Consider the following 14509-nt stretch of genomic DNA (forward strand, 5'->3'; position numbering starts at 1 on the left):
ATCTAAATGGATACAGAATTAATGCCTTATCACACAAAATTATTGTGAAGAATAAGTGAATTGATAGATGGAAAACATTTAAAATGATGTTGGGCCCTAGCTGGTTTGCTCAGTGGATAGAGCATCAGCCTGTGGACTGAAAGGTCCCAGGTTCGCTTCCAGTCAAGGGCACATGCCTGGGTTGCAGGCTCAATCCTCAGTAGGGGGCGTACAGGAGGCAGCTGATAAATGGTTCTCTCTCATCATTGATGTTTCTCTCTCTCCCTCCTCCTTCCTCTCTGAAATCAATAAAAATTGATTTAAAAAATAAAATGATGTCTGGCACATAATAGATACTATTTAAGAGTTAACTGTTTTTGTTGGTTACAAAATGTTTGCAAAGGGGTAAAGATCTCTATAGGCAGGGTTGATGATAACAATAATGAGCTGGTTCTAAACTGTAAGAAAGAAAATATACACTCATTATGGTACATATGCCAGCCATGCAATCAAGCTACACACGCTTGACTTGTAAAGATACAAATGTAACTTTGTAGTATGTTACATGTATGTGGCTGTTAGGCCCAAGCTTCCTATTTTTCACTGGCCACTTCTCCAAAACATTTCCAATTCTTTGCAGCTGACCACTCAGGCTAAGGGACCCCTTGCATCCATGAGTGCAGGGACCACCCATTACGTTGCTGTCCGCCTTCAGAACACCACTGGGCGCGAGTCCCTGGGAGATGATGGGCAATACCACCTTCTCTCCAAATTGGAAGGAGTTCTTGGTGAAGTTGAAAATGAGGGAAGGATTCCCTTTAAAACGAGAATTAAACTGAGTTTACTAGCTTTAGTAAATGACAGATGATAGGAATGAGTGAAGCGAACAATATGCATAGCATACATATATGTAACGATTTATTCATTTATTTACTTAAACCTGCAGAAAACAAGCTAAACAACTTCAAGAGCAGCTGAAAGAGCCACAGAGTGGTAAAAACTACAGTCTCAAAGCATCCAGCACGATGGCAAAGTCAGAGCACCTGGTGAAGAATCATGTGCAGCTGCAGAATGTAAGTTACATGTCTCTGTATCTCTTCCCACAGCCCTCCTCAGCGGTCCCAGGCCAGGCAGGGGTGGGGAGCCTGCAGTCAGACTTGTATGTGTATTTTTACAGTACTTTGGAGATTTTTTTCTTAAATCATCTTGCAGTTCCATGTGTGCACATGAACGAATACCTGTACTGGATAAAAGAGAAAAGTTAAATCTCAGCCTGGATTACAATAGGTAATATAAAGTTGTCTCTGGAAGCAAAGAGAGCTTCAGTTGTTTGTTCCATAATCACTTACTGAATCCTTCCATTGTGTCAGAAATTGTGCTGGGCACCAGGGATACAATGTCCCCCACCATATGGCAACTCATGTATTGTAAGAAATACAAACACCAGAATCAGAGATGTGTGGGCTGAGATGGTTGCTATTGCAACAGAAATTGGAGAAGGGACCAAAGAGGAAAGGGGAGAGGGGTCAGGTGGAGGCTGCCTCTTAAGAAAGTCAGGCTTGAGCTGAGTTTTGAAGAATGTGAAAGGTTCATCAGATAGTCACAGGGCAGAGATGGGAGAAACACTCAAGTCATGAATCCTAAGAATGCACCTCCAAGGGAAGGAAGGGTGTGAGAGAAGGCCAAGGTGAGCGAGGTGGGCGGTGGGCATTGTGGACCCACGGTCAGTACTTCCAACAACTTGAAGTTAAAAGCAAACTCTTGGAATCGTACATCTTTCTAAAGTAGTTTTCATCTTTTCTGAGATATATTTCAAAATGCTAAATCAAAGGCAAGTGGATACTGCCTAAGACATACTGAAATATATCTCTCAGGGTAGCCATTCTGCCCCCGCACAAGGTTGCACTTCCTGATTCTCAGGCACAAAATGAAGGGACAGAGGGCACAGTAAAAATCCAGTATTTGAGTATAATAGTCAATCACCATGACACATTTCACCCCTCCAAATGCATTAATCACTGGGAATGTATGCACCAGTTGTGACTCTAAGATATCATTACCCAAACAGTTACCATTTTGCTGGGCATAACAGATGTACTTAGATGTTTAATGTGGATTCATAAATCAGGATTGCTTCCCAGCAAAGTTTTATTTAACTTGTAATCATGGCGATGTGTAGAGATTGTTCGTTTCTGAAACAGAGAGAATGCTTTTGCTAATGATTTCTAATGAGTATCATCCCACCGCCCTAAAACAAATGCTGTGATGGAGGGCTTCAATTCCTTAGCATCTGGACCTGTCAAAGACAAAGTCAGCCACTAGCTCAAATAGTAAAGAGAGACTGTAATCAGTAACCTACTATTGCATTATGAAAGAGGGTCCTGTGTGAACTGAACTTCAGTTTGTTCAGAGGTGACTGAGTGTTTTTTGTTTTGTTTTGTTTTAAATATATTTTTATTGATTTCATAGAAAAAGGGAGAGGAAGAGAGAGATAGAAACATCAATAATGAGAGAGAATCTATTGGCTGCCTCTTTTGCACCCCCTACTGGGAGTAGAGCCTGAAATCTGTGCATATGCCTTGACTGGGAATCAAACTGTGACCTCCTGGTTCCTAGGTTGATGCTCAACCATTGAGCCACACTGGCCTGTGGTGACTGGGTGTTTTAAAGACAGAATGAGAGAATGGGATGGGAGAAACAGCAGGAGCTTAATAGAACCGGGTGTCAATGTAAGAAATGTTTAAACCTGTAGAGGATTTTTATGAGCTTATTTGAGCAAAACTGACATCTTCTGGGATGCCAAATTTCAAGGGACTGAGAAAATGCTCCAGGAACTGGCAGTTGGCACCTGACTTTGTACATTACAATCAAAGGAGGAGGCCCAAGGGGTTACATGAAATCCACTGGTGAGTTAGGGAGGCGGGAGAAAGCAAAGCTGAATATCTCTGGGGTTGGATAAAAAAGTAAAATAAATAGACCCATGCTTCTTTTATATTTGTGGGAATAGGAGAGTTAACAGTCAACAATTAACACAATTAACAATAACAATAAGGGGATTTGTGGTCTCCACTGTGGTGCAGTGAGATGTGTGGTGGGGGAGAGGAAATAACCCTGATATTCCAAAGGTATGTTCACACGCAAAAGGTCAGTAGACAGGTTCAGCTAAGGTAAGAATTGACCTTTGTCAGGGAAGATACCAGCCTAGGATATGACTACCCACCACTATTAACTTTTAGTTAGAGAATTTTAATTTCGGACCATCCTATGTTGTTACTTTATGTCTCTGAGTTTGTAAGGCCACCACCAACAGGGCTCCCCTGAGCTGTCATGTTTAGTACACAGCCCCTTTTCATCTTCTGGGAAGTGAAAAATTACGAGTTGTTGATCAGTGTAAATGCGATTAAGCCAACATTTATAGCATCTGCTAGCTGGTAATTATTCACTTTAGGATTATATACTTCCTCAGAGACTGGGCGACAGAAGCCCTATCCTTCTTATTGATTACATTTCAAAGAAATGGTTTTTGGGTCCTTGAGAGACACTCCTGAGTTGCAGGAGATTCATATACACCTCAGAGTGACAAAGGAAGTTTACAGTTGCAAGCCCTGCTTAGCAAATGCCCTAGAAAAGGGAGGTCAGGGGCCCTTGCTCAAGTGTTGGCTAGAACAAAGGGTGAATTATTTTGGAGGCCTTGAGGGTTTTGTTTGTTGGTTTGTTCTCAGGCAGGCCCTTTAAGTGGGCCCAGAGTCAGCCTTGAGATGTTATAAACTATGTTAGAGTTTAGTCATCTTTTAGTGTGGCTGTGAGTGGGTGAGTGGATGAAATCATTTGTACTGAGAATCTACAGTTTTATAGGCCAAAGTTGAGGCCTTCTCAAAAAGAGGGCTTGGAGGAGCCTGTCTAAAGTTTGGTCAAGCCCTGGCCAGTGTGGCTCAGTGTGTTGAAGCATTGTCCCGTGCACTGAAGGTAGCTGGTTCAATTCCTGGTCAGGGCACATACCTAGGTTGTGGGTTTGATCCCTGGTTGGGGCACATATCAGAGGCAACCAATCCTTGTATCTTTTTCACATTGATGTTTCTCTCACCATCGCTCTCTCCATCCTTCGTCTCTAAAATAAATTAAATAATTAGTTTGCTCAAGAAGAAAGAGCATCTTTGCCAGTCCCTTTGCATTTTACAGGGTTACAGCAGAAAACACAGCTTTGTATCCATTTTTATTTTTTCCTTTCACTAAACACAGGAGCAACAGCGTTTTGCATCTGATCTATACTCTCCACACTCACTCATTTGAGAGATAGCATCAAGGTCCACAAAGTGGCCATTTCACAATGTTCTTTCGTCCTTCCCCTCCTAGTAGACATCCATGTTCTCTCCCATTTTTTACTACGAAAGCAAAATGAAAAGAAACTTCACTCCTGTGCTCCTCTCACCCATCATTTGATTGGAGTTATTAGGATTAGAATAAAAGAAAGAAATTACTAACTATAAGGATCCAACACTTGAAAGACCTTTGAGAATAGATAATTTTTTTTCTCTCCCTCCTCTCTTTTCTACAGCCCATCCTCCTCCCCTCCCCCCACCACACACATGGCATTTGTGTGTTTGCCGAAGGCAGCAGAGGGTGAACCCAACTGGATTATTCCCATAGAGTCCCAGATAAGATATGGGAAAGTGTCTTTTTATATTGATCCCATTTTTTAATAAAGACAGTGTATGTATAAGACATTTTGTCTCGCAGTTGTGATGTGGTCAGCTAAGATAATGCATTTCAAGAGATCATCAGTTCACAGGTCTATACAGGAATTGGGAGTTCAGGCATAGAATAGATATGAAAGGATGGCTGAAAAAAGTGAGTGCATCGAAGAAACATATGCATGCCAATGTGGGGGGGGGGGGCTAAAAAATAATATTTTCACTCCCACCTTCTACCTTCTTCTAGCTGAGCTAATAATTCCAATAACATACAGCAGATTAACAGGAGAAAATCAAATTTTAATATGTGCCTACAGGGAATTCACATAAGCCTGAAAATTCTAAAGACAGTGATACAAAATTGGGTACATATTGGAAAAAGGAGAAAGGGGGGAACAGACTCAGACTTCAACACTGAAGATGGACAATTTATAGGTAGTTGAAGAAGAGCAGAACACACGTGGCTTGAAAATTCTTGCTGGGCAACCCAGAAACAATGGGGCACAGAGGACGATCTGCTACGAGGCTCCTGCTGGGAGCCTTCCCATCTAGCAAAATTACTTTAAATTAGGCTAAAGTGGTTTCCTTTCTGGAGCAAGTCTTGTCATCTGAGCCTCTTGGGCAGGAAAGGGGGAGGGTCAAATGTTCTTTCTGCATCTTTTGTGTCTTAACAACTAGCTTAAAAACAATGGCACAGCTTTAGGATGGCAAAACATTGGTCCCTTTCACCAGCTATAGCATTCTATGCAGTGCCAGCTTGGGCTCAAGGGAGTGCATAAATGGTACCTCCTACCATAGCCTGGGATGAACAAGTTGTTTTCCCAAAGACGCACATCAATTCCAGTCCTAGAAAGCAATGTGGGTACTATTAGCTTTGTTATCCCTTTGTCAACATTTATTTTGTTAATTTAATGGGAGACCATAGTATGTATAGATAGATAGATAGATAGATAGATAGATAGATAGATAGATACATTTCACTTATATTAGAGAGTTTAGTATAAAATCTCAGTCCATATATTTTTAGTCAAATTTCCACCTTGGAGATTTACATGCTAATATTCTTGCTCATAATTTTATTATAAGAATCAAATGAGAATTATGCTGCCAGGGTGTTTCTCAGCATCTAGAAGGGTTTAGGAATCTGAAGAAGGGCTGCAAGTAAATTAATAAAGAGACTAGAAGTATAAATTTGGAATACATGGGGAAGCCAGAGGAAACTTAGCTATAGTAATCAAGTTCTCTCTAATCTCCAGACCCAAGCTTTTTATTCACACAAATTGCCCTAAAGCAAAGCAGATATACATATCAAAGGTAAGGTGTAGTGTACAGTAGGCATTGTCAGGTTGGGGGAAATGCCTACAGCTGTTCAGCTTTTTGGCCAGCTGCAGTAATAACATGTAGATTTTCAGGTTTGGGGAAATGCTTTCAGCTATTCCAGCAGCAGGTAATATGATTCAGCCCTGCTGAATATAGAAGCCCATCAACCTTTTGAGGACTTCTTGCATTTTATTATGCCCTGCTGGGATTAGCTTCCAGCATTATACTGTAATTTTTCATGGCCACCATTGGTTGTGTTGTTTCTGGGTCCACTTGGGCCAGATTTAGGTACAGGTTGATATCAGATGTTATGTGTAACCAGCCTTTGTCTAGAGCTACCACATTGTTCATTGTTTGTGGCTGTGTCTACTGGACCTGAGTATGCATGGGAGGGACCAGTCTGTGTATAAGGGCCAATGGGTAGAAGGACTGAGGATCCCTGAGGTCTGCCTCCACCTGTCAGCTACGCTGTCTTTCCCTGAGGTTGCCTACTCTTCCTCTACAGCAGCAGTTCTCAACCTGTGGGTCGAGACCCCTTTGGGGGTCGAACGACCCTTTCCCAGGGGTTGCCTAAGACCATCAGAAAACACATATATAATTACATATTGTTTTTGTGATTAATCACTATGCTTTAATTATGTTCAATTTGTAACAATAAAATTGGGGTCACCACCACATGAGGAACTATATTAAAGGGTTGCAGCATTAGGAAGGTTGAGAACCACTGCTCTAGAGCCTTCCAAAGAAAGATGATAGGGTAGGCCCAGCTGACCCCGAACCATAGCCCCTTCCACAGGTTGTGGGGCAACCAGGGTCAGGGGAACAGGGCTAGTGGGTCCACTACTTGGGGATCATGCAGTCAGCCATTCAGTGAGGGGTTGTGGTCCCTGCTGCAGAGCCAACAACTCAGTCTCTGCCAGAGAGTTCAAGTTCCTCATCTAGGGACTCACTGCAGGTTCAGTTTGGGTTCAGCCCACCATCCCCTCTGCAGGAACAAGTTCGGCCACTCTGAGCTCAGGGTGGCAGATCAAAAGACTCTCCCATTGGATGGTGATACTGACCAAGCTCACAGGAGGAGGCCAAGCCCTTCATCCTGGCCCCAGACAAGAGCATCCTAGGGTCTCACACTTTAAATGTCCCAGCTCTGAGCCACTCTCCCTTTCTCACATGGAGCTGAGCCTCATGATGCAGGGTGTCCTTGGCTTGGCAGGGAGGATCCAAAAAGTCTTATTGGGATTGTACCCACAAACCTGTAGGAAGAAGGTGGGCACTTCTTCCCCTTCCTGGGGTAGTGCAGGCTAAGCTTGCAGGGGAGATAGGATTTGCCTCCCCTGCAATGTAGCCACACACATCAGCATCTGCCCATCTGGTTCTTGGACAAAAAATTTCCTGGGAGACATGGTCCAAAAGTCTCAGCTTTGTGCGGCCTTTGGTACCCTTGTGCTACTGAACTCAGAAGGACGGCCAGCTAAGTGATTCAACAAGTAGAAGTAGGGGCACTGGCTGGGCGCTTGGGGTAGGGAAGATGGACCATCACTAATCATTAGAGAGATGCAAATTAAAACCACAATGAGGTATCGTCTCACACCTGTTAGAATGGCTACAATCAATTAATCAGCAACCAGCAAGTGCTGGTGAGGCTATGGAGAACAGGGAACATTAGGGCACTGCTGGTGGGAATACAGACTGGTACATCCACTGTGGAAAACAGTATGGAGTTTCCTCAAGAAATTAAAAATAGAACTGCCTTTTGACCCAGTGATCCCATTCCTTGGAATATGTCCTAAGAATCTCAAAACACAAATATGAAAGAATATATGCAGCCCTATGTTCATAGCAGCATTATTTACAATATCCAATATCTGGAAACAGCCCAAGTGCCCATCAGTAGATGAGTAGATAAAACAGCTTGGTACATTTACACAATGGAATGTTATGGGACCATAAAAATGAAAGAAATCTTATCTTTTGGGACAGCTTATATGGACCCAGAGATTATTATTATCTTAAGTGAAATAAGCCAGTCAGAAAAAGACAAATACCATATGATTTCACTTATACGTGGAATCTAATGAATAAAATAGAGACAGAGGCATGGATGTATGGAACAGACTGACAGCTGTCAGAGGGGAGGGGGAAAGGGAGGACTGGATGAAAGAAGATGAAAGGTTAACCAAACAACATAGACATAACATGTTGATACAGACAACAGTGTGGTGACAGCCAGATGGGAAGGGGGCAGGAGATAGGTAGAAGTGGGCAAAGGGGGGATGGGAACATATGCAATAGTGTCAACAATAAGAATAAAGTTGAAAAAAAGAGCTATGTGGAAATAAAAATGTCAGTGATAATAACAAAAAATGATAAATAAAATAGTGATAATAGTAATAGTAAATAACATGTATTGGCTACATACACAGGATTATGCTAAATAATATACTTACATTGTCTTATTTAGTCCTAACAAAATTGCTTATTTCCACCCAAGATGAATAGAAGAGGAAAATGAGGGTCAAAGCTTAAGTTAACTTCTGTCATACAGCTAGTGAGTAGTTGAGAGTCAAACCCACATCCTTGTTGCTCAGAGGTATTCAACAGGGGGTAATGTTGCCCCAGGGAACATTTGGCAAAATCTGGAAACACCTTGGGTGCTACATCTTGGGAGGGAAGTGCTACAGGCATCAATGAGTAGAGGGCAGAGGTGCTGATAAATCCCCTCCAATGCCCAGGATAGCCACCCCCAATAGAAAATTATCCTTCCCAACTTTCAAGAGTGGTGAGCAAGTCCAGAGTCCAAGCTCAAGCTGTAAAATATGCCCATTGGAAAATTCTGAAAGCCTAGATAGAGGTTCTATCTCCAACTTTCCCACCATGAGCATTTGGTTCTACTGCATGAAGGGTGCTATGTTATCCAGGTACACTATAACCCTTGGGAGGGAACATTTCCTACCAGCTTACCATATCAGACAAAGCTTTCTTTATTTTATCTTGAAGCCCAGATTAACAACTTAAAATTCTTTGCAAAATGCACTGTTTAACAAATGTCTGTCTGGCATTCCCTTAAGTTCTTTAAATATTCATGGGGTAGGGTTTCACTTACAGTCATTTACAAGGTGTGGGACACCTAGTCCCAAGAAGTGACATGATAGCCTGGAAACACTTCCTCCGAGGACCTGGAAGTGCCTTAGAGAACCTGGTTCTTCAGCATCATCTACCAATGAAGCATTTGTGACTCGAAGAGATGCCCTGACCTCACTGACTTGTGTTGAGAGAGAGAGAGAGAGAGAGACGAGAGAGAGAGAGAGGGAGAGAGAATGCCACCAGGGCTAGAATTATAACCTCCAGACCAGTCAAGAGAGTGAACTTCTCACTCTCTTGAGTTCAGGGATCAGAAAGAAGTCTACAAAAGCGAGATGCTTTATATACATTAACCGTCTAGTAAGCACCCTACATTGCTTTAAAGACCAGGGGTATAATGATGACCCAAAATAACAACGTCCCTATTTTCAAAGCACTTACTGATTACTTAGGTGACAGAGGTTAGTCACATAATATCACAAGGAATGTGCCAACACCTACAGCCTGAAGTTAACCTGACAATGGGAATCTGAGAAGAGGAAATAAGTGGCGGGTTCAGTCCCCTGGCTGAACAGACATCTAGTTGAGGTGGGGAGGTGGAGTGGTGGGTGGGTGGTAGAGGGTGGTTGGGGAAGGGTGATTGCTGGGCCTTGTGTCTGGAAAGCATGTCTGGCTAAGTTATTTTGCTTCAGTGGAAATGTTTCAAAGTTTGACTGCAATCATAACTGTTCTTTCTGCTCTGACACCTGGTGCCAAAATGCTCAAAATAGCAACAATGGTCAAGCTGTTTTTAATTACTTGCATTATAGATCCGGATGAAATCATGTTCTAAAACATAACCACTCAATTTCACCATCATCTTGGCTAATAAGTCAGACTTAAAATAAAGATTTATTTTGTGTGTGTGTATAAAAAAAAAATCTTCTTTTGAATGTGCAAAGGCACAACACTTGCTTTAACACAATAAGGTAACAGACACATTTTCTCCTCCAGTTCAAACTTACAATTAATTAAAGATGAAGACTTATATTAGTTGACCTGTAGTATGAAAGATCACTGATTTGCTAGGAAATCCATTGTGAAAAATTGAATTGCACTCAGATGTTCGTAATGGGTGGCTCCAAATGCCCTTTTTAAAAAGAGTTGATAACTAAATATTATCATCTAAAGCACAAATGCACATGCTGTTTATCCATAAGATGTGAATTATTATGTTTTTAAGTTAAATTTAGTAGGGTGGCATTGCTTAATAGATTATATAGGTTTTGAGTATACAATTCTATGATATATCATCTGTATATTGCATTGCTTGCCCATCCAGAGTCAGTTCTTCCATCACCATATATCTGACCCACTTAACCCTTTACCACACCTACCCCTCTTCTCTCTGGCAACCCCTATACTGTTGTCTATGTCTGTGAGTTTTTCTTCTTTGATGCTTTCATTTTTATATCCCACGTATGAGTGAAAGCATATGGTTCTTAACTTTTTATCTCTGACTTATTTGGCTTAGCAAGATATTCTCAAGATGCATCCATGCTGTTGCAAAAGGCAGCATTTCATATTTTCTTATGGCTGAGTAGTACTCCATTGTATATAAGTAACACATCTTCTTTATCCAATCATTGAACGAAGGACATGTTGGTTGTTTCCATGTCCTGGCTACTGTGAATAATGTTGCAATGAGCATATGGTTGCTGGGTTATATGGTCACTGTATTCTTAATTTTTTAAAAAATATATTTTATTGATTTTTTACAGAGAGGAAGGGAGAGGGATAGAGAGTTAGAAACATCAATGAGAGAGAAACATCAATCAGCTGCCTCCTGCACACCCCCTACTGGGGATGTGCCCACAACCAAGGCACATGCCCATGACTGGAATCAAACCCGGGACCCCTCAGTCCGCAGGCCGACGCTCTATCCACTGAGCCAAACCCGTCAGGGCTGTATTCTTAATTTTTTGAGGAGCCTCCATATTGTTTTCAGTAATGGCTGTAGCAGTTTACATTCTCACCAGCAGTGAATGAAGGTTCCTTTTCCTCCACAACCTCTCCATGGCCTTGTTGATAATGGCCATTCTAACATGTGTGAGGTGATATCCCATTGTAGTTTTGATTTGCATTTTCCTAATACCTAGTGAGGTTGGGTATCTTTTTTGACTGAATAAACTAGGAGCATGCAGACTGTGTGTTAAGTGCTATTGAGCTCTGACTCCTGGCGACTATGAAAGAGGGATGTCCACACTGTCCTGTCCTCAAACCCTGCTCGGCTCCTCTAGACTCACGTCTACGGCTCCTTTTCAGAGGTCAGTCCATCTCATATTAGGTCTTCCTCTTTTCCTGCTGCCTTCTATGTTTCCCAGCATTATTTCCTTTAGCAGAAAGCCAGACATTTAAAACTGTTTAAAAACATGCTCCTTCCTGCCTTTATTGCCTGGGGTTCCAGACCAGGGGGGTTATCAGCTGTCAACATTGCTTTCCAACACAGACACTGCTTTCACTTAGCCTTCTGACCCCCACTGCGTGCAAGCTGCAGAGCTAGATACAGCAGAGTTGTCGCTCTGCTTCCAGCACGCGCCTGCTTCATTTGGCTGGGCTATTGATTCCAGTGCACCGCAATATTGTCTTAGGAGCGACATGGGGGATGGTGCAACAGCAGTGGCTGCCTCAGCACCCAGTGCACCTCCGCAAGGCAGGCGGTCAGCGAAGCCAACAGGGATGAGTGCTGCCAACAAGGATGAGTGAGAATAACAGGACCGATCAGGGCCTATGTGGGTGTTTAAAAGGAAATTCTTTCAGCTCTTACTGAACAGACCCGTGAATGGTCTGTGGCATCTCCTTATTCACTATTAAAGTGACGTTTTGTATAATATATCAGAAGAGGTTTTAACAAAACATGTACAACAAGTACACACACACACAAAGTCAAGATCTGTGGTGGGAGTGCAGGCAAGGAACGTGGAATCAACTGAGGTACTTGGCACTGTTGTACAGAATGTTAATGGAGGGTGGGATGGGCAGCTGGAGCTGGTAACTAATCTAAGTCCACTTTTAGTAACACTTTACCATTTCATTGATAGTATAGGCATTTTATAACAGAGTTTCCTAATTCCACTTTCCCGTTCTTTATAACATTGCTGTCAATTATTTAATTTGTGTATTTACTATTAATTTGAATGAATATTTTTATTTGATCTATTAATATAAGAAAAATATTTTAATTTACCTTTATTTATTGCTTCTCTAACATTTTCTTTCTTTATAAAGATATGAGCTTCTGACCTATACACAATTTTGTTTCTTCCCAAGGAACTTCTCTTAAAATTTTTTGTAGGACAGGTCTGCTGGTCATGAATTTCTTCAGTTTTTCTTTTATAAAGTCTTTATTTCTCCTTTATTTTTAAAGAATAGTTTCACTAGAGATATTTTTATGTTGGTATCTTTTGTTCTTTTAACACTTTATTTCACTCTTTCTCTCTTCTTGTTTGTATGATTTATTAGAAGTCCACTGTATTTTTTAATCTTTTTCTTTTATGGCTTACCCCCCTCCCCAGCATTTTATTTATTTAATTAATTTATCTATCTACCATCCATCTATTATTTATTTAATTAAATACAAATTTAATATGATATTTTGTGGTATAAATATTTTTATGTTTATCTTTCATGGTGTTTTGTGAGCTTTCTATATCTGTGGTTTGGTATCTGTTAATAATTTTTGAAAGGTATAGGTCGTTATTCAAACATTTTTCATGATCCATTTGCTTTTACTTCTCCTTCCGGTATTCCAATTGTGTATATGTTATACCTTTTGAAATTGTCCACAGTTCTTGAATATTATCTTCTGCTGTGCTCCTCTTTTTTTCTTGTATTTATGCATTTAGTTTTTGCTTTGTGTTTCATTTCAGGAAGGTTCTATTGACTTAAACACAAGATCACTGCTTCTTTTTTTGGTTGTGTCCACTCTAGGGATGAGTCTATCAGGGGCATTCATCATTTTGTTACAGTGTTTTTTATTTCTAGCATTTACTTTTACATCTTTCTCAGTGATTTTTCTCTATACTTAAAATACCCATCTTTTCTTGCATGCTGTTTACTTTTCCATTTAGAACCCTGAAAGTATTTACCATGCTCCTTTTAAATTAACTACCTGATCACTCCAACATATCTGTGCTGTGTCAGGTTCTGTTGATTATTTTGTCTCTTTGGACTTCATTTTTCTTGTCTTTTGGCATACCTTATAAAAGTTTGGTTAAAAGGTAGACATGATGGGTAATAGACAGTGAGGCAAATAGACCTTTAGTGTATGGTTCTATGTTAATCTGGCTTGTGGTTGGGTTTTGTTTAATGTTTGCTGTCAATGCAGATGCCAAGGGCTTTAACACCTTCTAGTGTTTTCTTTCTATATATTTGTGTATCTTAGATTTCCCTAAGAACTCCTTCTTACAACTTCCCCACTGTCATCCCCTGTTGTTACAGTGGATCCCTGTTTATGTGGTGCTAAGGAGTGGTGGAAGGAGATCATCTCTGACTTTATGATTACATTTCACTCTTTTAGTCAGTATATTCCTGGGCTAAGACCTTCATAAGATTTTCTTCACTTTTTACCCCTTATGTGAGACAGGAAGGCTACAGGGGGTGGAGCCAGGGAAACGCTCTCCTCTCAGGTGAGATAAAACTCTGGTAAAGTCATTTTTCACTGAAAAGTAGGCAGTGGTAATGGAGAACATTCTGCATGCATTTCCAAGTGGTTATTTTCCCCCTTCCCTTGTCAGAGACAGGAGATGATTTTTTAAAAACTGTTCTTCATGTGAGCATCTGTTGTGGGTCTGTATTGGAACCCTACCTCAGATTGCAGCCTTCAGGAGATTTTTACTTTCACTCGAGCCCACTCACAGATTCCAACAACTTATTAAAATGACCACTTGTGTATTCCAGCCAATTTGTGTCTCTGGCAGATCCTGCTACAGGTGAGCTGATCTTGACTATTACCCTCTGTATGCACTCACCTGTCCAGATTTTAGAGTGGCGGTTTTGCCTGAAACCTGAAATATCTGATGGATATAAGAATAGTCATAGATTTTCTATTTGTTCAGCCTTTTTTTATTGTAAAGACAGGAATGACCATTTCCAAGCTCTTTGTTTGTCAGAACTGAAAACTGGAAGCTACCTTTAAATTCACTTGAACCCACCTGTATGGAATATCAGTTTGAAGGTTTGCCAAATCAAGAGGGTTCTTTTTAGTGTTCCCACATTTCAGCTAACTCTGGGTAGGAAGACAAGCAATTAATGAATCTCAGGTTAAATGCAGCCACTAAAATGTAAATGATTCTTATAAAGACTGTGAGAAAAAGGAAGAAGATTCAAAATAACAAATTATGAAAACAAATTTGTATTAATGGATCAAAAGAGTCCAATTGAAAGCAACTGTATAACAACAA

At 40.9% G+C, this 14509-nt stretch overlaps 1 protein-coding gene across 1 annotated transcript in view; it reads left to right on the top strand.

The window, feature by feature from the left end:
- NRG3 (neuregulin 3) overlaps positions 1–14509 on the top strand; it is a 576649-nt gene that overhangs the window by 546208 nt on the left and 15932 nt on the right. The window contains exon 6 of the mRNA XM_036337388.1: positions 926–1052. Coding sequence (XP_036193281.1) covers positions 926–1052 — 127 coding nt within the window. The remainder of the gene's footprint in view (positions 1–925; positions 1053–14509) is intronic.

Source organism: Myotis myotis, unplaced genomic scaffold, assembly GCF_014108235.1.
Source record: "Myotis myotis isolate mMyoMyo1 unplaced genomic scaffold, mMyoMyo1.p scaffold_m19_p_15, whole genome shotgun sequence".
In the NCBI taxonomy this organism is placed as follows: Eukaryota; Metazoa; Chordata; class Mammalia; order Chiroptera; family Vespertilionidae; genus Myotis; species Myotis myotis.